This window comes from Malurus melanocephalus, unplaced genomic scaffold, assembly GCF_030028575.1.
Source record: "Malurus melanocephalus ecotype Western Australia unplaced genomic scaffold, MMel_1.1 scaffold_245, whole genome shotgun sequence".
In the NCBI taxonomy this organism is placed as follows: Eukaryota; Metazoa; Chordata; class Aves; order Passeriformes; family Maluridae; genus Malurus; species Malurus melanocephalus.
Genome location: NW_026623477.1, coordinates 957,307 through 978,781, shown reverse-complemented (window position 1 = coordinate 978,781; position 21,475 = coordinate 957,307). Strand labels below are relative to the sequence as shown.

Sequence of the window (21,475 nt, the reverse complement as noted above, 5' to 3'; positions counted from 1 at the left end):
TCTGCAGAGTCCCTGTGGCTTGAGACTTTGTGCCCTCAATTTCTCTTTTGGTGAGYTTGGGATCTGCTTACTGCTGGAAGATCAGCAATAACTTCGAAATTTTCTTGACATTCRAAAAATCTGGGCTGCACCAAGCCTGCAGTTACCCTTGGGTGTTGCCAGAGTGATGTGCAAACAGCAGCAGCTGAGCAGATCAGCACCCCCTCAGAGCTGCCTCATGTCATACAGTGTCCACCTGTGTGGCTCTTAATAAAAACTGTGCCAGCAAAAACATTTCAGGCCACAAATTTAGACAAGTTTAGACAAATTAGGCAAGTGTGACCTGGACTTCTCAGCTGAGAGCAGATGGGCTCTTCAGAAAAGCGAATGCAGCCCAGTCGTGTTCAGGCATTTAAATATGTTCKCACAAAACGACTTTACTGAGTAATTCTTATGTCTGCATGTTTGTCTAATTCAAGCTTAAAGTTTGGATCATCATAAACTCTGTCCTGCTTGGTATTTACTTGGGGATGTAAAGTGCTGGGGTGCAAGCCTGAATGCTTTTCCTTGGAATAAATTGCTATTTTGGTGCTCTGCTGTGGCCAGGAGCCCTGTCAAACTGCTACTTGCTGACTAATGCCTCAAGTCTGCATGTTTAAAGCCCGTGCTGTATGGGTTGGCAGATGGAGAAAATACCATAACATTTTTTATGGAGATATCTTTGGAAATAAAGGAGCCTGAATAGCTAAAAAAAGATGGAGCTAAAACTACAGGGATGTAGATTTAAATGGGCTCTAAATTTACTCTTAAATCAAGGGCACTAAAACAACATGGGAGTATTAATTTAGGCATATTTTGCATGTGAGGACACTCAATCTGATATTTCTAAATCAAGCCCTAAGCCCAGCCCAGAGTCTGGCTTTACTGGGTGGTGGTTTTACCATGTTTCCCAGCACCAGCTCATTGTCGGGTGGAGATAAATCTCTGAAAGAAAATAAAGAGGATCGTAAATTTGGGCCTCTCTCCCTTGTGGTTTTTAGGGCTGTTTAAAGGATGGCAACAGAGGAGTAGATGAATACCAATGATTTGTGTGTGCTGCCYGTGGCAGCAGGTAGTGTATCTGTTATGCATGCATGGAGCTGCACAGCCCCTTCTGCTCGCTGCTGCTCCATTCAGCCAGCCCAAGGATGGGAGCTGAATATGGTGAATTATCTGGAACTCCAGTGGCAAGACAAATGAAAGGAAAATCTGCTGTAATGTCTCCCATCCCTGCCAGTGCTCTCCAGTTCCACTGTGTGTTTAGGATATTTTGAATTTGCTCCAGACAACCCCCCTTTTATTCTCTTCATTCTGTGAGCTGTAAGCTCATAGGAAAGAGGACCCTGGCAGGCTTTTTCATTTTTCTGCTGTATCTCAACATAGAAATTGTGCCTTTCGTATTTTAAAAATAAAGGTTGCACAACCAGATTGTTCACAGTGTGGTTCCAAGAAACACCACTTATTTCCCTAAGATAATCTTGCTATTTATTTAACACAGCTGCTCTTTCCCCCTGCTTAGCTTTACCATCARCTCCAAACCCTAAATTTTTATTAAAATCAATGGATGTAGATGACTTCCTGGTTAATACTCAACTGTGGGATAAGAGACATATAGGTCATGTCATGGTCTGTTAGCTGTGTTCATTCACTAGTTARCTATTCAGTCATCTTCCCTGGGTCAGTGGTGCCAACCATGACTCTGGTTAGATATTTAGCTGTGAGCATCAACATTGCTACAAGAAATTCTCCACTGGGACAGCACTGTTGGATTGGTGTYATGTATTTCTATTATTTAATGATCACTGTCAGATCTCTTTGGACCTCTATGGGGACCCCAACCTTCAGATTTTCAACCTCTAAATGCCAGGAAGAGTTGTGCATCCTAAGGGTTTGTCCTGCTGCAAAGAGCCAGATATCTCAGCTGATTTTGATTCTGTCCTTTACTGTAGCAGGTTTTTAGTTAGTTTTATCTGAGTAACCAGATCTTCAGATGAAAGCAAATCTAGGGCATGTTGCAGTCTAGACACCATGCTTGTCACTGAGCAAACACCATATGCAGGATACAAATTAGGAGTTCTGCTGTCCTGCAAACTCTGTCCATGGGCACATGCAGCTGAAATCAGCCTTCATCCTCAGCAAAGCAATGCAACAAGTCAGCCTTCATGGGCAAAAAGTGTCCATGTGGGATGCACTGCCCCTGACAGCTTGATTCTGCTCTGTTTTCCTAGATAGCATTATCAAAGGTGGTTCATAAGAGTGTCTAAAAAAGCAGGATGAGCTTGTGGTGTGTCTTGATACAACCTTGTTGTACTATTAGTGAAAAGACTGGAAAAACATGGTGCTAAATTGTTCCCATAAAGGTCATCAGGTGTTTCCCYGCCTGAACAGCACCTGGTACACAGAAATACTGCAAGGGAATATTTTAGTGATGCCCTCTACCTGTGTTTTGTAAGTCTGTAGCCTCTTCTAATCTGTGAGCAATCAGCAGTGCTTGGGCTTCCCACAATTGCAAAGATTCATGTCTCTGAGTTTATATCAACTGTAGCAAGCACTGTTCACCGAGAGGGGACATWTTTTTCATCCATCCTGATGGGGCCAGAAGGTGACTCTTCCCTAGAGCTCACTTCTCCAAAAGTCTGTGTAATCAGTCTAGTAAACATAYCCCAAAGGGCACAATTTATGCCATGAAAATGGGGATGGGAGCTTGCCAAGATAACTTAATCCCGTTTTCCAAACAAAAGAAACTGGAATGATAGCTGGAAAACAGAAGTGTAGGCCAGGTCTTGGCAAGTCCCATGTTATGTCTGAGTGAAAAAAAAAAAAACCCTTTTTGCATTGAAGAATTCATTTTTCTATTTTATTTGCCTTGTGAATTTGGAAGTTTCCTGCTTCAGATAGCTGTGGGGAGGTTTGACTTTTCTCTGGTGTTTCTCCTCATTGCCTGTCTCTTCCCCTGACACACCACAGTTTCTGCAGCTCTCCAGGAAATCAGGTAAAGCAGCTTTATGAAAAGCCAGTGCCTTGAGCTTTGCTGTGCTGCTCAGCACCAGTAGACAGGAAATATTCAGTGGTTGCTGTTGCCCTCAGTCTTCATCCCACAAATCATTCCACGCACTCAGCACCTTGCCTTTGCTTTGCCATTTAAGGGTACAGAGGAAGAAAAATACAGGAGTGACAGACAAGATATAAAGAAGTTTGTTTTTATTTGATTGCAAAATCATTGTGTGAGGCTGAGTCTTGTTGCCCAAGCTGGTTGCTGTTGGTCACTCAAAACCCCACCTTTGCCATGTCTCCTTCGCATGCAGCACTGCAGGTTTGGGATGTGTGTGCCCAAGGAGCGAGAGGCGCCGGTGACKGACGGAGCATGGGGCACCTGGAGCCCCTTCGGGACCTGCTCCAGGACCTGCGGCGGTGGCATCAAGACGGCGATTCGAGAGTGCAACAGGCCCGAGTGAGTGCACACAGGAGAGGTGCCAGAGGGTGAGATGGGGGAAAGCTGCCCTAATGGGCTGAAATCAACTTTGGCTGTCCTCAGCCCTTGTGTGCCCCAGGGGCATGTGGCTCTGCCCTCGGGATGGCTGGCTTTGTCTGGCACGGGTGAGGTGGGATCCAGTCATTGGCTCTGTCGTGGTTTGAACTTAGCTAAAAGCCAAAGCACCCACRATGTCTCCCCCACCCCTCCCCACTGGAGAAGGCAGAAGGGAGAGCAAAAGCCCAATTAAACTAAAATTTATGGCTTTTAGATAAGAAAACATAATTGAGAGAAAAATACATGTATGCTCCAGAAATTGTAACACAGGCTGAATAACTTAAGTTGTAAAATAGATTTATTACTAAAAACTACTAAAAAACTACTGCACTGGGAAGGGTATCAGAGATAGGGAAAAATTTACAAGGAGAAGAAATAAAACCAGATATTTTAAGACACCTGTTATTCTTTCTGGAAACCTGTCTCTCCCAGGTCGTCCCTCCCCACCCCTCCATGCCTTCCCATGTGCAAGGGGGRCAGGGATGAAAGTTTAACACAGATCAGACTACTCATTACAGTTATCAGCCTGCACCATAGGAGAAGAATCCTTACAGTACAGCTCCAAGCTGTGGAAGCTTTTTTTCCCAAGGAGCAGTGTATAACTGCTGGTGGCATGGGATTCTCTTTCCTTACCTCGTGGGAGAAAAGAAAACAGTCCTCCAAGGCTGGCATACTTCATTCTGAGGGCAAGGCCACTCTCTTAAATCTCCTGGCAGAACACAGCTTCTTCTAAGATCAACTCACTTAAGACGTAAGGGGGCCATCTGTTCCCCCTTTTTGGCTTATGATCAGTCCAGCCCTCCAAGGCCAGGTTTTTTATTTTGGGTGCAAGGCCTCTCTCTTCAATACAGGTCTCCCACTGAAGAAATAGTCCTTTCGAGAACAGCTTGTTTTTTCCATGTTCGAGCCCCACATCAACAGCACCTGTCTTCATCTTACTGTGATCTTAGGTCTCCATTTTTTTCTTACATCTCCTCACCCTCCTCCTCTGTCCTCCCTGGTGCAAGGGGATGATACTAACAACCTCAAAACTAATGGTGGCCACGCTCTATCTTGTTTTGAATTCTTCTTGAGTACAAGACCATATGTCATCACAGAGGTGTAACTAGCATGTGCAATTGGCCTAGGCCTGACCAGCAGCCTGTCCATSAGCCTCAGAGCCACAATGGATTGATTCTAAAACAGAGGGCAAGGGTCCTTTTGCTGGAGAAGAAGGAGAAAGCTTTCTAGAACTTTCTCACAGGAGCCATCTTTGTGGTTTCTTGGTCCCATCCCCCCACCACCAAAAACCAGACTGAATAAAACCAGAACATTTTTTGGCCAGGAAAAATGGGTTTAAACCCACAACAGGCTCTAAAAAGGGTCCCGTTCAACACTGAGGAAAGGAATGGCTGATACCTGCACAGGTTTTCCTGTGGGGGCACAGCTAGGTCCCAATTCTGGATGTGGTTTTCTTTCTCCAAAGTTATGATTCAGGAAGAAGGGAGAAAGAAGGAGCCTTCTTTTTTCACCTTTTTTACCCGTGTTTTAGTTGCTTTTGCAGCTGTTCCTACAARCCTTTTTAATAAAGTTTTCTACCATTTTATTTCTGCTTTGTCTGGTTTTGCAGCTGATCTTTTATACAGTTACATTTCAGCTGGTGCAGACTAGCCAAACTTCAGCAGAAATCTGTGCCCCATTAAAAAGTGGCATTCAAAAATGTTTGCTGTCAGCCTGGAATGCAAAATCCTGTACTCTTGGAAAYGGGTATTTTGCTGTGGGCTTCAAGGAGACAAATATGTGGCTGGTGCAACAGCAATAGCTTGAGCAACTGGTATGAAAACAGCCTGCTTACGTAAATTGTGAATTGTGCTGGTTTCTGTTTTAACTGCCTTCTTGCAGGAGAAGGGGTGGGCAGGAGGCTTTCTGGGCTCTCATTTGGGACTGAGACAGGGAGGAGAGGGGCCTACGGGCTGGTTGCACTGAGGGGTCTTAAAAAGATTCCTCTTTCTCATCATTGGTGTTGGATGGTTTATTGCCAAGGAAATTGCCACTAGGGATGTGCAATGACAGTTTCATCACTGCTAGTGGGAGAAGGGAGAAGATACCTTTGACAGTGGGGGYGCAGTGACAGGAGAGGTTGCTTAGCACCGCTGGGCAAGTGTCAAAAGTTGAGGCTGAGAGAGYAGGACACCAGCACGTTAATTAAAACGATTCTGAGAAACACACAAGTGCAAAAAGCTCTCATCTGGCTGTGCTGAGTCAGCTCACTCCATCTGGTCTTCGGTAGCCATGGAGAGACAAAAACAAAGCATCTTTCCAGCTCTGCTGCCAAAACTTTGGATGCTGTCAGTGAGATGTATTCCTGTCTTCTTAGAGGCATCTGTTTGAACTGATAGCTTTTTGTGATAGAAAATCTCCTTTATTCTAAAGGCTAGCCAAGAGATTTTAAATTCCATCTTCCCTGATAGCTTGTATTTTGTGCCCTGGCACTTCAGGAGATGTATTGCTGTGACTGGGATTTGCAAAAGCACCTAAACACTCTCGGCACCAAGTGGCCTGAGAAATCCTTATGATTGAYAGTAGTTGTTTTCCAGGCCCCCTTTCCTGAGCTGTGTGCTGGCACTGGCCTCTCTTTTCCAGCTCCTCACAAGGTCTCTGTGACGAGTCCTCTGTCCTGGCTGGTGGACAAAGTCCATGGCTGCTGTGCATCATCACAGGGTCTGTGGTGCAAACCTGGTTTTCAAAGAAAGACATGTTGCAGAATTATGGGAAAGGGTGTATTTGATACGATGTCAATACCAGAARCCATGTTTTCAGGAATGGCTTTTTGGATGGGAGAGTGTTATTGGGAGAATGTTATCTCTGGATATGAGTCAGATCACATTTGCATTTTAGTCCATCAGAAAAGTATCCACCTGTACTGAAAACTGTCCAAACCTGATTTATAAACACATCTATAGATAATTGTGCTAGCCAACAACCAATTCCCAGACCCAGGGCTTCATGGAATGTGGGGAAGGRTATCTTAAACTGTTGTGTGCAAAACAAGGAGGTTTCTGTGCATGTACTGCTTTCCCTTCTGTGGAASATTGTTGATTATCTATAAAAAATATTACACAGAGTGAAGTATGCTGTATTTCTTCATGACACTGAAAATCGATGTTATATGAGGGTGACTTCTTTTTCAGGGTCAATTCTTTCTGTCCCTCAGATTCTGTGAAAGGTAATGCTAATTAAAAACACTCTGAAGCTGTCAGGGGGGTTTGGAGCTGTTTTTAAATGTCAGAAATGTGAGTGTGCTTTGGCCCCCTGCACTGTCTGCAAGGAGATTTGCTGCCAGGGTTACAAAGCCGACAGTTTGCAGCACAGTGTCAAGCTTTAGCATCCTTCAGTTTGTGGTGGGTCCATGTGTCAGTGTTATCTCAATCTCAGGGGTCATGTCTAGAGATTGTCTAGAGTCATGTCTAGAGAAAACAGTTGCCTGGGTTCCTTGGGTTTTACTAGACACACCTTTTTTTAAAAAAAGGCTCCTGCATGTTCTCTTTAATAGTTAAGAGTTTCATTTTAGTTCYATTTATTTATATTGGAAGCAATGTAGTTACCATAAAAATGTTGTAATTACAATTTTTTTTAAAGAAATGTCCTCTTAAAGGCTTGTGTAACTCAGAGACTTTCTCAAGCTGTAACAGTGCTGCAGTGGTATAAACGCTTTTGAAGTGAAAATGATGAATCCTGTTAACTCTCTCATAAATTACTCAGCCTCACCCGGGTCTGGAGTTTGCTGCTGCCCGTGGTTAAGGAGTTTCCCCATGTGCTGTGTAGTGAGATGGTTGAGATGCCCCTTTCTATCTGGAGGTAGCTCATGTGCATGCATGGCAATAGTCCACGGGATGGGCTCTGCTGTTGGGAAGCTCCCAGCAATTGCCATTGTGCCTGCAAGGCAAGGAGGAATTTGGGCTGTGTCTGCAGGGGCTGCTGTGCTGGGATAGCCCTGGAGCTATCCCAAGTGTAATCAAGTAAGTTATTTCACGTTGTTCGTTACTAAATCAGGTTTAGACTTACTCCTCCACTAGAAACTGGTGTAAAATCAGTCTRTAATCAGGAATCTGCACTGGACTTGTGTGGTTGCTTGGGCTTTTTATCACTGGTACTTGCTTAATTGCAAGCACCAAAACTTCTGCAAGTTTCATTKGCACATTTCATTTCCATATAGCATGTGAGAACTGCCTTCAGAACAGGTAGAGCTGTTTTTAATAGATATTGCTCAGGGCTGTGCCTGAGGACAAATCATGGCCCATGGCATCTAGGATAAGACTAGAGGAGTCTGCACCACAGCAGTGAGGATCTCAGTGACTTGAGGATGCTGGCAGGAAAAGTCCCATGAGTGTAGTTGGTGGTGCTCAGCATCTCTGGCTTCTCTCTCTAACATGGCATCCATCAGAAAKCAAATATTTTCTGTTTCATCCCTGTTAGCATTGCATATGTGGTCTTTTTTGTTAGACACTGGCATAACCTTTCCTGCTTGTCAGCCTGGGATATTAATTAAAGATATGCACAAAGAGAGAGCCCACAAATTGCTATTGCAGATCCTGACTGTACTGAACAGGTTGCAGAATTGCAATTCCACCTCATTTCCAGCCTGGTGTTGTCTCTGCAGACCCAAAAATGGTGGGAAATACTGTGTGGGTCGTCGCATGAAGTTTAAATCTTGTAACACGGAGCCGTGCTCGAAGCTGAAGAAGGATTTCCGGGATGAGCARTGCGCCGACTTTGACGGGAAGCACTTCAACATCAACGGGCTGCCCACCAACGTGCGCTGGGTCCCCAAATACAGCGGCAGTAAGTGGCCAGGGTGGGGGACGCAGATCCTGCCTCCTGCATTGCTGCTCAGGGTGAGGGTGTGGAGATAACGTGCTTCTGCTTTCCCTACCCCGCAGTCCTGATGAAGGATCGGTGCAAGCTGTTCTGCCGGGTGGCRGGGAACACGGCCTATTACCAGCTGCGGGACCGGGTGATCGATGGCACACCCTGCGGCCCCGACACCAACGACATCTGCGTGCAGGGCCTCTGCCGGGTAAGCCTTTTCCCTCTTCTTCAGCAAAGGGGGATGGCAGTTTTGTAGGGCAGCCTGGTGCTTCTGTGTTGTGCTCCAGGCAGTTGTTGGCATGTCCTCTTCACTTGGAGCTGCCAGCAGCATCTGCAGACTGTGAGCCCCAACTGGTCTGAAACTTGTGCCAACCTACAGATTTGCAGAAAAGTCACACATGGTATCATAAGATCATTTAGGCTGGAAAGATCTCTGAGATCAAGTCCAGAGATTAACCCACCACTAAACCATGTCCCAGAGTGCCATATCCACATGTCTTTTAATATCAGCAGGGAGGGCAACTCCTACCACTGCCCTCAGTAGCCTGTTCCAATAGCTGACAATCCTTTTGGTGAAGAATTATTTCCTAATATCTAATCTAAACCTCCCCTGTTGAATATGAGGCTGTTTTCTCTTGACTTGTTACCTGTGAAAACAGCCTGACCCCCACCTGGCTACAACTTATTTTCATGTGTAGAGAGTGAGAAGGTTCCCCTGAGCGTCCTTTTATCCAGGCTGAGTTGCCCAACCTCTTCAGCCTCTCCTCATCAGACTTGCTCTAGTCCCTTCACCAGCTCTTCTTGGGACACACTCAAGTGGAAGATGTTTGCACATCCTCCCTAAGTTACTGAGGGTTGTGAAGGTTTCAGCCTGAATYCCAATGTTGCTTCCTTCTGTGGTTTTCCCCAGTTCTTTCTGATCAGACCCCAGAGCCTTTTATTTCCGTTTACAATAATTTTTTGCACTTTTCTCTGTGGGAAAAACTGATGCAAGAATTTTTCTCTTGCAAAGGCATTGCCTGGTACAAGCAGCCGTTCTGATTCTTGCTTTGTAAAAAAGCCTTTTGTTGTAAGACCTTGTGGGATGGCCACATTGTAAATCAGTGGAAAAATGTGGGGAAGCAAAACAGTTTATCTCACGGCAGCCTTTTGCATACACAGCTTTTGTGTGCCTTAATTAGGAAGTTTGTCAATGCTGTTCTAGTCTGTATTTGCTCAATCTGKTTTTTTTTCAATTTTTCTCTTAAAGCAAGCTGGATGTGATCATGTGCTGAACTCAAAAGCAAGAAGAGATAAATGTGGTGTTTGTGGTGGGGATAATTCTTCATGCAAAACGGTTGCAGGCACATTTAACACGGTGCATTATGGTAAGAATCTGTTGCTAAAAACTTTATAGCGAAAAATGTGGGTCTATAAAAGCCATTACAACACTTAATCTACAAAAATACTGGTGTAAAACACAAAATCCTTCTAGCTGTAGTATATTCCATTTTACAACTATTTATGCTATCCCTAAATGAAAYGTATCAGCTTGTGTAATGTGAGCTAATTTTGCTCATTTCCCTTCCCCTGTGGAAAGCAAATGAAATGTCTGTGTAATAGCCCTGACTTTCTGTTAAATCTTTCCTAGGCTATAACGTTGTAGTTCGCATCCCAGCTGGTGCAACTAATATTGATGTGCGTCAGCACAGTTACTCAGGGAAACCAGAGGATGACAACTACCTGGGTGAGTTGTACTCCTGATTTCAGTCCAGAAATCTCTTGGTTATCTGGTTGTGCTGGTATTTCTATGGGCAGCTCTCTGCTAGGGAGGTTGAAGAATTCATTTAAGAAACATGTTTTCTTAGTGAGAATTTCTCTGTCTGCCAAACATTCAGCCTTATCTTCTTTCTCTTTTTTATTTGTGCCATCCTAGAGGCAAAGTTTGGGAGGCTCACCAATTATAAGAAATTTTCCCTTAGGGTGTGTCTAGGGCTGGAAAGGACTGTWGATCCTGGGTGGGAGCTGAGGGACAAAGCTGGGAACCAAACAAGATTCTGAGCTCTGCTGGGGTCTCCTCACTCAACTKTATCTCTGCTGTCACCATGCTTTGGCTGGAGGGTAAATGTGCCATACCCTGAAAGATGTCTGTACAAACACATACAAAGAGAAATTATTTCCTATTCTTATGAGAATAATAATTCTGATTTCACTTGGCCAGAGCACTTCTTGTCCCTGCTTGACAGTGACATGTAACTGTAAAGAAATATGCTGCACCAAAGATATTGGTTTGATTTAAACCTAACACTAACTTGGCCTTTGGCTGTTGGGATTTCGCAGTCACTGTTTTCTCTAATCTGTGTCTGTGTCTCTAGAGGCAGATGAAAATGCTTTTGTGGTGTGAGTTAGACCCCTCTGCTGCATGCACATAAATGCTGGTAGCATGGCCATGAGGGTTTTATCCACCATAATCACATACTCAGCCCATAGATTGTATGGTTTGGGTTCAATAGCAGAGATAATACAAATGAACATCACAACTGATGTTACACCTGCCAGTTGAAGGCTGATTTTGCCATTAAGTCTTGTTTGGGGTCTCTCAGAGTCTCTGTTCCCCCTCTTTGCACACCCTTGACTTGCACCACCAGCTGCGTTCCAGTAGCGCAGGGTTCTGTATTTACATTTCTGAACAGAGCACTTCACCTTCTTTTATCTCACCAAATTCCTGTAACTGGTTATGTCAAAAAGGGGAATTGGCTGGTGGCCTCTAGTCCATCAAAGGTAAATGGACTCACTTTACAAAGAAGTACCAGAGGCTGCCATGCACCAAAGGGAGGCAATGCTGACAGCTTTGGCCGTGGCTCTGAAATGCCATTCATGTGGCTGGACCCTTCATTGATGCAAAAAGATGAGGTGGTGCAGCATGAATGCACATCAGCACCAAAAAGACCTTACTGAGGTCTCAGAGTTTTCTGTCCTGGGGGAGGGAGGCAAGTTTTATTATTCCTCTTTCCTGGTAAAAACAGTCCTGCCTGTTTTGTGCCTATTCAAGCTAGTACACCCCAGAAGGAGCCTCAAACTTCTCAGCTCTTCTTGGAGGGCCTTTAATCTTCTTGGGAAGCAATGAAGTCAAATCTTCTTTAATGTTGCTTTAATATTGCTGGGAAAGCATCTCTTCACATTAGGCCTGACTAGAAGCAAATGAGAAGTGTGCATGTGTCCACTTATTTTGCAGCTCACTGAGTGTGAAATCTTGGGCCCTCGGTTACTGTAAACCTTGTAGTTGCTTAACAATTTAGGAGGAATTTGATGTTGTCATCAAGTCCAAGATGTACCTACTGTTACAGGAGATACAGTAAAAGGGAAGGAATCCTTTAATGAGTTTTTCTACTGCTTAATAACATTAAAGTCTCCAAARTGGAACTTGGTTGAGTGTAACCTCTGCTTTGTGAAGTTTTCTCTGTCTATATCTGTTTGCCACTGAGCTGTGTTTTGCCTCATTATCTCTCCTCATTCGATGGAAAAACCTTCCTTTTGCTGTTTTGGTGTTAAGTTTAGATTTTTCAGTACAGGGGCTTTGTAGTAATGTAGCTGTGATGGGTGAAATGGTGGGGAAACTAACTTAGGAAATTAGCTACATAATCGCATTAGTGTGAAGTTGTGCAGCAGACTGCTGTTTTCAGGAAACTGTTCCTTTTATAAAGCATTTAGGCTTTAAGCCTCCAGTGCTCTCACATACCTTAAGATCTGGAATAATAAAAAGTATGGGGGGAGGAAGGAGAGGGAGAAAAAGGGGGAGATGCTGACCAGACTCTCTGTAATTATATCCTAGGAAATRATGTTTGGGTAATTTTGTGTWCATTTACYMTAAKAACACACYAGAAAACAGCAAGGAAGCCACCCTRTCCACACARCTAATGGAAAGTTTTGGCCAGGGTTATTTCTGTGGTATATGAGGAGATACAGCCTGTGTGTGCTCTGTGCAGCAGCCAGCCCTGTGTGCCTTTTGGATATCTCTGCCCTGGATTATGGGTGAACTGTTTAGCAACAACTTCAGGCATTCAGCCTTCATTTTTAGGAGGCTTTCCAGTGGGAAAAGGAGGAGGCACAATGCCTGCAAGAGCTCTGCTGCTCTCTTTACATCCTTTCTATTTGAGAGTGCCAGTGGGCTTTTCCTCCCACCCCCAAGGGAAAGGAACACTGAGAGCATGACCCACATTGTTATGTACATATGAGTTAATTCTGCCTCTTTAGTTCTTGTTTTTTGCACCTATGCAGCCTTATCTAACAGTCAAGGAGACTTTATATTAAATGGAGACTTTGTCGTCAGTATGTTTAAAAGGGAAATCAAAGTTGGGAATGCTGTGATCGAATACAGCGGCTCCGATAATACTATTGAAAGGATTAATTCTACAGATCGGATTGAGCAAGAAATAACGCTTCAGGTGAAGTATATGTTATGTGTATGGAAAAGTCTGCCAAGCATTACTGGACTGAAAATAGTGGGYAGTGGTATCTGTTGGTTTACTCTGCTTCATTTTTCTTCCTCTCAGGTTTTATCAGTGGGCAATTTGTACAACCCTGATGTTCGTTACACATTCAATATCCCCATTGAGGACAAACCTCAGCAGTTTTACTGGAATGAGCATGGCCCATGGCAGCCCTGCAGTAAGCTCTGCCAAGGTGGGTGCTTGGGAAGGCTTGATTATGTCCTGGATTCGTTTGGGGTCTGGGCTGTCAGATCCCTCTCTGTTTGATTTCTTTGAGATTCTCACCTTGTGGGTGTGATTGTTTCTCTGGTCTGTAGGTCAGTAGTAGGTAACATCCTACAAGGTGTTTCTGGGTTCCAGGGCACCTTACACCCCTCCCAGCCAGGTGAGCCTCACAACCTGGTTTGCAAGTGAGGAAGCTGAAGCACAGAAAAGGTCATGTGGCATTTCCTAAGGCTGCAAAATGTGCCAGTCTCTGSTTTTGGGTCTGATCCAATCATTGCCACCTGTCAGTGCCCATCCTGCTAAATACTTATTCAGGGCCCATCCTTGCAGGGTTGCTGCATCTTTCTGCTTGTGTCCATCTCATCTGCAATAAACCCCTTCAGCTCTACTTAGTCTTAAACCCGCTCCCTGTTTTTGACAGAGGTAGAAAAGCACACCTAAACATCTCTTACCATGCTACTATGAAGGGTGTACAAGAAATAACTGAATTGATCACTTTGCTGCATGACTCAAACCRAGTGCTGGTTTTCTCTGTGCAGGAGAACGAAAAAGGAAACCTGTCTGTAAGAGAGAGTCAGATCAACTCACGGTGTCTGACCAGCGATGCGATCGAATTCCCCAGCCTGACCCCACCACGGAGCCTTGCAACACAGAATGTGAATTAAGGTGCACTCTGCTCAGCCATGTATATAAATAACATTGTGTACTTACTATTTACACCTCCTTCCTTTTGCTTCTCGCTGTAATTCCCTTTCTCACCAGCTTGTATTAGATTTTGAAAAAGAAAAGGTTTAGTAGTTGCCTCTTTGTCAACCAAGAGGGATTGTCATCCACCAGTGGTGTTTTGAGAGGCACTTTCCGATGTTTTTGCATTTTTCTTGCTGGATTCAATTAGGAATAGCTATAAGAAAAATTCTCTAATGTTGAAAAATCTCCCTGTGCAATATAGGGCCTGAAATTTGCATGTGCTTGGATCAGAAATGCTCAGCACCATTCTACATACGGCCTGCAAAGAGGGGAAAACATATGCTTAAAGCACAAACGTAGCTAAGACTTGGATTTATCATTGTTTATTTAAAGCAAAGAATAGGCTTAAGTGTAGAATGGGTTCAGGGCTGTCCCCAGACAATTCCTGGCAAGCTGGAATTGATGGAGCACAGCCTAAATCATCAGAACCCATTTTCTTTTAAAAAGCAATCTGTTTTCCTTTCTGGGGCTTAAATATGGTGGCATTAAATGGCTGCTGGTGAAGTAATTCAGATGGCCGAGTTTCCCGAGGGGTTTCTCCAGCCCTGTTAAAGCRGGGCTGTGCAGGGCCGGGTTGTCGCGGTAACAGCTGTTGCCATTGCAACAGGTTGGAAACTTGAGAAGCAGGAGTCTGAAAAGCATGCAGAGATGTGAGGCTCCCACCAGTCAGGAGCTATTGACTCCAAATCCCCTTGATCTTATTCTTCACTGGGCTGTGTTGGAGTTTGTTCTCTCAGCTTGGAAGGGGGGGTCTGTGCTCCCTGTACACAGGCAGCAGCCCGAGGGTCTCCAGGATCCCCAGAGGACATCACTGCCTTCTCCCCCAGGAGCCATTCCTGTCAGGTRTGAGGGGCAGTGGCCTCCTGTTGTCTTCAGGATCTTCAGCACCTCCCAATATCAGGCCTTATGTCCAGCATCTCTTTCCAGAACTGGGCTGATGTGAAGCATGGGTGTATCCCCACAGGGGTGTATCTCCACCTGGGTGGGTCCTTGAGGGCTATGAGCACCAGTCCTTGTTGTCCATCCCACGGAGGAGGCAGCAGGGTGGAAATTTGTCAAGACRGAACATCTCTAATCCCTGCTGATACCTCTCGCGCTCAAGGGTCTTGTAGCAAGTCATTTGCTTGTCCTTCGGAGAGCTGAAACTGCTTTGTGAGTGTCCTGCCAAGTGGAACACCTTTCAAGTCTGTGCAGGTCATCTTTTGATGCTGTATATTCCAGCCTTTTGGAGGCTGATGTGGYACTTCTGCAGGGGAACATGGGGTGGAAAGCTTTCAGAGCACTGTTCCTTGCTTGGCCATGAACTTCCCTTACCACCTTGGCTGGTCTCACAGGGTCACAGGGTGGCTTTGCTGTCTTTGTTTTGCTCAAGAGAGACCTGCTGACAGTTCCTTCCCTTCAAGGAGTAATGCCAGGGTAACCCTGGTACTCCCAAAGCATTGGGAGATGTGACACAGAGCCAAAACTTCCTGTTCAAGAGCATATATTCCTTATTTCTGTCAAACACCCTGAAGCACGTTGCCTGCAGAGCCCAGGGCTGACATTTACTGTCCTCGGTGCAGGTGGCACATTGCAAGGAAGAGYGAGTGCACGGCGCAGTGCGGGCTGGGCTATCGCACCCTGGAGATCTACTGCTCCAAGTACAGCCGGCTGGAGGGCAAGACAGAGAAGGTGGATGAYCGCTTCTGCAGCAGCCAGGCCAAGCCCAGCACCAGGGAGAAGTGCACTGGAGACTGTAACGTGGGAGGGTGGCGCTACTCGGCCTGGACCGAGGTAAGGGATGCTCCATGGTGCAGTGAATGCTGCTCCTTTCACAGGGGAACATTGGGCTGTTTAGGCTACAAACAGAATATATATAAAATATGGCCACAGTGGTTCTGCTCTCATTGCTTTCTCTGGAGGACGCTGTAGTCTGAATCTGCCTCGTACTCCTTACCTTCCACTGCAATTAATCTGTACTTTAAGCATCTGTCTTCATTACACAAAATCCTGCTAGATGTCTTCTGCCATCAAAGCTGTCACCACTGCTGGGAGYTGTAGAAGACATCTTGCCATCAGCAGAGGACTTCTGAAATTTGTTTCCTTTACCCATTTTAGCTTTCACATGAACAAAAAAATTCCTGAATGCAGGCCTGGCACCAAGAGACTGACGAGCCTGGGGATTTCCAGGGAGACCACAGTGAAGGGTGGCTGGCTGGTCAGAGAAAATTAATCTCTCCCAAAATGAGAACGAGCAGCAGCCATTTAAGAGAACTGAAAGGCAACACTTGTAGAAGTAATAATGGGGTTATAACCTGAAATGAATTTGTGAAACACATTGCCACRACATTTTATTAAGCTTAGCAAGGTTTGCTTTTTAAAGGAATACATAAAGTAAAAAACTGTTACTTGAAGTAGAAATTGGTCTTCTGGAGGTTTCCTGCATCACTCCACAGTGACTGCAAAGAGGGAGGAGGTGATAGCAGTAGAGTGGCAGGAGGTATTTACTGGTGTGTGTCCCTTGTAGTGCTCCAAGAGCTGCGGTGGGGGCACACGGCGGCGGCGAGCCATGTGTGTCAACACCTACAACGATGTCCTGGACGACAGCAAGTGCAGCCAGCAGGAGAAGCTGACGGTGCAGCGCTGCAGCGACTTCTCATGCCCCCAGTGGAAAACTGGCGACTGGTCTGAGGTAGGTGCTGCTCACCAGGATGAGCTGACCCTGCTGGTCCTCCCCGCTGAGGGGCAGGTGCCTGCAAAGAGGTGCCTCCATCCCTGCTCCTGTGTTGTGGTTGTTTGTGCCTCCTGCAGAAGGTCTCCCCAAGCCTGTGCACAGGGAGGCTTCACACAGGCAGTGGTCCTTGGCTTTGTTACCMCTGGTCAAGTGGCCACTTTCCTCCCTGCAAAGCCACAGGGGGTTAATTTGTCTCTAATCCTGCAGGTTTTTTCTCCCCAGTTTTGACACAGTTCTGCTGTATGTTTGGGAAGAAAAGTACCTTCTGCCCTCATTTTCCCTTGAGATTGTCCTCAAGAGCCCTGGCAGCTCTGGCTGTCACTGGAGGGCAGGATTTCACCCTGCTGATGTTTTGCTCTGCCTSTCTCTGCTGTTTATTACCTCTTCCACTGCTGCTGGTGCCTTTTGCAATGGAACAAAACTATCTTGATAGTTTTGTCCCTGCAGCAGGACTGGGGGTGCTGAAGAGCAGTCTTCAAAGCATGCTCGTCTCCATTGAGGCCAMATTTCTCTTGCTTCTGTGAATCATGTTCTTTTAGGACATAATGAAGGCAATTAAATGGGAGCAGGGATTGTTCTCTACAAAATGTGTCTTCTGGTTTGAGCTGGTGGCAGTCCAAGCCATGGCAGGGCAGTGGGAGAGGCGCTCACAGTCCACAGAAGCCCAGACCCTTAACATGCATATTCAGAAAGAACAAGGTTTTTRGAAGCACCCTGTTGTGCACTGCTAAAACCCTGCAGGGCAGTGCTGTGCCTTTGCCCTGTGTCTCACAGCTGCTGGAAGTCAAGAGCCTTTTTGGTCTCACTTAGCCCATGCTGAAGGATCCTGGCAGAGCTGTGCTCTCTGTGCTTCAGCCCCTGCTCTAGACCAGCTCCTCAGGGCAATCTTCTTTTTGACAAGACACTCCCCTGTCTTCCAGGACTTGTTAGCTAAAGAGCTGCATTTTGRCACCAGTTTTTTTTAAGCAGTGATTGCAGTGGGTCTCCAGGTTTATTTTCCAGTGCCAGAGCAAGTGCTGAGCTGGCAGCCCATCCCCAGCACCACCTGAGCTCACACTTTTCTCCTTGCAGTGCTTGGTAACCTGTGGAAAAGGGCACAAGCACCGGCAGACGTGGTGCCAGTTTGGAGAAGATCGATTGAACGACAGGTTTTGCAACCCCGAGACGAAGCCGGAGTCGGTGCAGACGTGCCAGCAGCAGGAGTGTGCCTCGTGGCAAGTGGGGCCCTGGGGCCAGGTACCACAGAGCCCTGTGGGGCTCCCTGCCGGGGGACCTGGGTGAGGGTGGCTGGGGCTGGGCGCTGCCCTTTCATCCAAATTCAGCAGCATAACTGTGTTAATTGATTTGCACACCAAAGCAGCCCTCTGCTCGCTTGGGTTCAGCGGATAGGCAGCAATAACAGTACCTGCCCTTTGTGCTAAATTTAATCTCTGTCATACTAAATTGGCCGTGATTTTCAAAAAAAGGGGTTTCCAAGGTTACGCTCCTAAATCCATATTTAGGCACATAAATACATGGCCTAATTTTCACAGAAAAGCTGCTCCCATTGAATAACTTTTGTTGCTTTTAATGTTTTGCAGTTTCTGAGTTAGTGAGGGTTTTTTTCCTGTTAAAATGCAAGTTACTCATTTCTCCCAGAGTGTTCTGGCATCTGCTTTTTCACAAAGCTGTTAGCTCTTGAGTTAAAAAAACAGCAACAAACCCAGACCAGTTGTCCCAGTCAGACATATTTCCCATCAGTAAAATTATTCATTAGCTGCTCATGTTACCATGGGACTGAACAACCAGTTTTAGAGAAGGATATCATGCAGGTTCTACCAGACTCTGATTCTAATGTGTGCAGCAAAGTAAATCATTTCAGTGCTCTCACCTTCMTTCCCAAAGAAGCAAGTGAAGCGTGCAAGGCACTGGTGGGTGCAGTGAGTTAAAACTTTGACCTAATTTAAAGCTGAAATGCATGAAGTGGAGAGAAACCAGAAGGGAAGCTGTCTTTTATTTTTGCTGCTTTTGCTACATGCCTAAACACAAGCTGGGCTGATTAATACTTTCTAACCGAAGCAGCTACTCAGACTCAGTGCTCTTTTCTCCTGSCTGTTTYCTCCCAGTGCACRGTGACTTGTGGCCAAGGCTACCAGATGAGAGCAGTGAAGTGTGTTGTGGGCACCTACGTGTCAGTGGTGGATGATAACGAGTGTAACGCTGCAACCAGGCCAACGGACACCCAGGTAACTCCTGTTTCTTGCTTCCATTTTTTCGCTCCTTCCCTGGAGGCATTCAGGCTACAGCTTCAGGGGGCATCTTGCTGCAGCAAAGTCTTGCCCTGAATGCCAGCCCTGCAGAGCAGTACCTTGGGCTGCTCCAGGGCTCTTGGAAAGGTGCAGGACAGCACCCTGCTTTAGTAGAAGTGGGACAGAGAAGCTATGTTCAGGGAGCTCCCATCCAGACCCTCTCCCATGTGGTTAACCTTACACTCTGAAGCACCAGATTGCCAAAAAGGCAACAGACAACTTATGAGGGCATCAGGGCTTTGTGGGGTGAAGATAAATTACCTTTGCTTATGGTTTATGTCCACAAAGCTCTAGTCATACAGTGGGCTGTGAGGGTGTGTTCAAATGCAGCAGTAAAGCTGGTCTCTAAGAGCTCATGAGCTAAAGAAGCTGYAGTGGATGAATATGGGATAAGAGCCAGAGACCAGAATGTTGAGTATTTAGTGGTCTCAGAGGTTCAGGTCTTGATACAGCAGACATCTCCTTTGGCTTGCCTGGAATCAAGGATGCCTGGCTGCAGTCTGGGCTCATGTGGCTGCAGGAATGTTGCTGTATGATATAAATGATGATGAGGGGCCATAATTTCATGTCTGCTGCATGTGACAATATAGTGTCTGTGACAGCTACAATTCCAGACACATCCTCCCTGGCCAGATAAATTGAGGAATGTTGCACACCCTTTGTAAATTTGCTGAAGAGGCTTTCCATGCTGTGTACTTGGAAGCAAACATGCAAATTCCCATTTCAAGCAGAGKATATATCCAAGGTGTCCAATGGAGCTGAATAAAACAGAACATTACAATCTCTCTGTCAYCTAGGAGAGTTGTAGTGCTGATGCCCTGCCCAGCTTCAGTTGTGCATGAACTCAGAGAGTTTAACTAAGGCCACAACATTTGGGAAAGGACTGTTTTTCCCATGTATGGAGACCAGTTGCACTACAGTCAAGGGGTAACAAGCCCACCTGTCATCAGCCATCAGTTGGCATGCACGCCTCCAGTGTAAATGAAAYCACAGCAGAGCGGAAATCGTGTTTGCCATTTGTCAGAAGCTGCTTTCCCCCTCGCAGGGGCAATCACTATTAATTTCCTTTTTGGCAAGGACTCCTCGGTGGAGTAAAGTCATGGATGTTCATCATTTCTGTCRCCAGGCCTCCCAGGAGGTCCAGACAGGACCAGAGCCCTCCTGTGAGGCACCGTACCAAGACTGAGCAGAATGACATGCCTGTCCCCAAAACCTCACATTGCTTGGTGTGTGGTGGAGATCAGCACATGGATATAGGTGGTCTGGTGGGCTGCAGGGAATCAAAGGSCTGCAATCAGCAGCGTAACCTTTATTGTGTGGGCTGCAGGTCTCGCRCTGAAGGAAGGGAGCTTTGAAGGGAGATAAAGTTGCTGCTTTGCAGATGTGTGCTCATGCCAGAACTCTTAATGAACTTTCATCTTTTGCCTCAAAAACATCTGGTTTTAATGCGTGGAGATGGCACATGGTTATGGGGGTCCCTGTTGTAGAGCTCCTAATAAGTCAAAAGTCCACAGAGGGTTCTGCTCATGAAGGCCTGGGGATATTGAGAACAAGTTTTGCTGATTCACCAAGAGGATGCAAGRAGGAAGCACAAAGCATGCAGGTCACAGAGTTTCAAGATGTTGCGTGTTGTTCATAATTACATTGAAGAGGAGGTAGTTTAACCAAAACATCTGCAAATTCTTTATTTCCCACTATTCCCCCATGTATTTCCTGTACAGGACTGTGAAATAGCTGTATGTCCTCCTCATCCAAATAGTCCCGAAGCCAAAAGAGCCTTATCAGGCATTCACAGGACACAGTGGAGATTTGGATCCTGGACACCGGTAAGCACACATCATAATACTTTCAGGATTATTTTACAATAGACAATGTGATATTTTTAAGTGCACATRGACAACTTTTCATTCCAAAGTCCTTGCAATGTATGTCAGGAAACTTCCTAGTGGAATGCTCTTTGCTCTTCCCTAGTGCTCTGCAACGTGTGGGAAGGGAACCCGGATGAGATATGTCAGCTGCCGGGATGACCAGGGCTCCGTGGCYGATGAGTCAGCTTGTTTCCACCTTCCAAAGCCATCAGCCACGGAAATGTGCACCGTGACACCATGTGGGCAGTGGAAAGCCTTGGAGTGGAGCTCTGTAAGCATCACACAGTCTCTGGCAAGAGACCTTTTGCCGGAACGTGCTTCATTTATGTCGCACTTGCCCTTTTATGAGTGAGGTTATGTGGGTTTTCTGCTGTTCAATATTAGCAAGAGCTGTCTTTCTGGTTTTCAAAGCTGGAAATGTGACTGTGTCTYCTTTTCTCTCTGTAACGCAGTGCTCAGTGACTTGTGGTCAAGGTAAGGCAACGCGACAAGTGATCTGCGTCAATTACAGTGACCAGCTGGTGGATAGGAGCGAGTGTGACCCAGACGACCTCCCTGCCACCGAGCAAGACTGCTCCATGTCTCCTTGTCATCCAAACAGCCATGACTACGGCAGGCCCATCCATCCTTTCCCCTATCCGGATCATCGCCTCAAACTGCACCCTGGGGGCAGCCCAAACCGAAACCGTGCACATATACCAGGAGGCAATCAATGGAGGATTGGCCCCTGGGGTGCTGTAAGTGCCCTGATTCTCTTACTGTTGGGTTTT

General features: G+C 46.0%; 1 protein-coding gene across 5 annotated transcripts in view; it reads left to right on the top strand.

The window, feature by feature from the left end:
• The window catches only part of ADAMTS9 (ADAM metallopeptidase with thrombospondin type 1 motif 9), a 78,365-nt gene that overhangs the window by 20,609 nt on the left and 36,281 nt on the right, over positions 1–21,475 (top strand). For all 5 annotated transcript variants that reach the window (XM_057375322.1, XM_057375321.1, XM_057375323.1 and 2 more), the window contains exons 12-26: positions 3,324–3,469; positions 8,187–8,368; positions 8,467–8,603; positions 9,645–9,762; positions 10,026–10,121; positions 12,653–12,819; positions 12,928–13,057; positions 13,629–13,755; positions 15,399–15,609; positions 16,343–16,507; positions 17,621–17,785; positions 18,655–18,774; positions 20,559–20,663; positions 20,809–20,976; positions 21,158–21,442. In XM_057375322.1, coding sequence (XP_057231305.1) covers positions 3,324–3,469; positions 8,187–8,368; positions 8,467–8,603; positions 9,645–9,762; positions 10,026–10,121; positions 12,653–12,819; positions 12,928–13,057; positions 13,629–13,755; positions 15,399–15,609; positions 16,343–16,507; positions 17,621–17,785; positions 18,655–18,774; positions 20,559–20,663; positions 20,809–20,976; positions 21,158–21,442 — 2,322 coding nt within the window. The remainder of the gene's footprint in view (positions 1–3,323; positions 3,470–8,186; positions 8,369–8,466; positions 8,604–9,644; positions 9,763–10,025; positions 10,122–12,652; positions 12,820–12,927; positions 13,058–13,628; positions 13,756–15,398; positions 15,610–16,342; positions 16,508–17,620; positions 17,786–18,654; positions 18,775–20,558; positions 20,664–20,808; positions 20,977–21,157; positions 21,443–21,475) is intronic.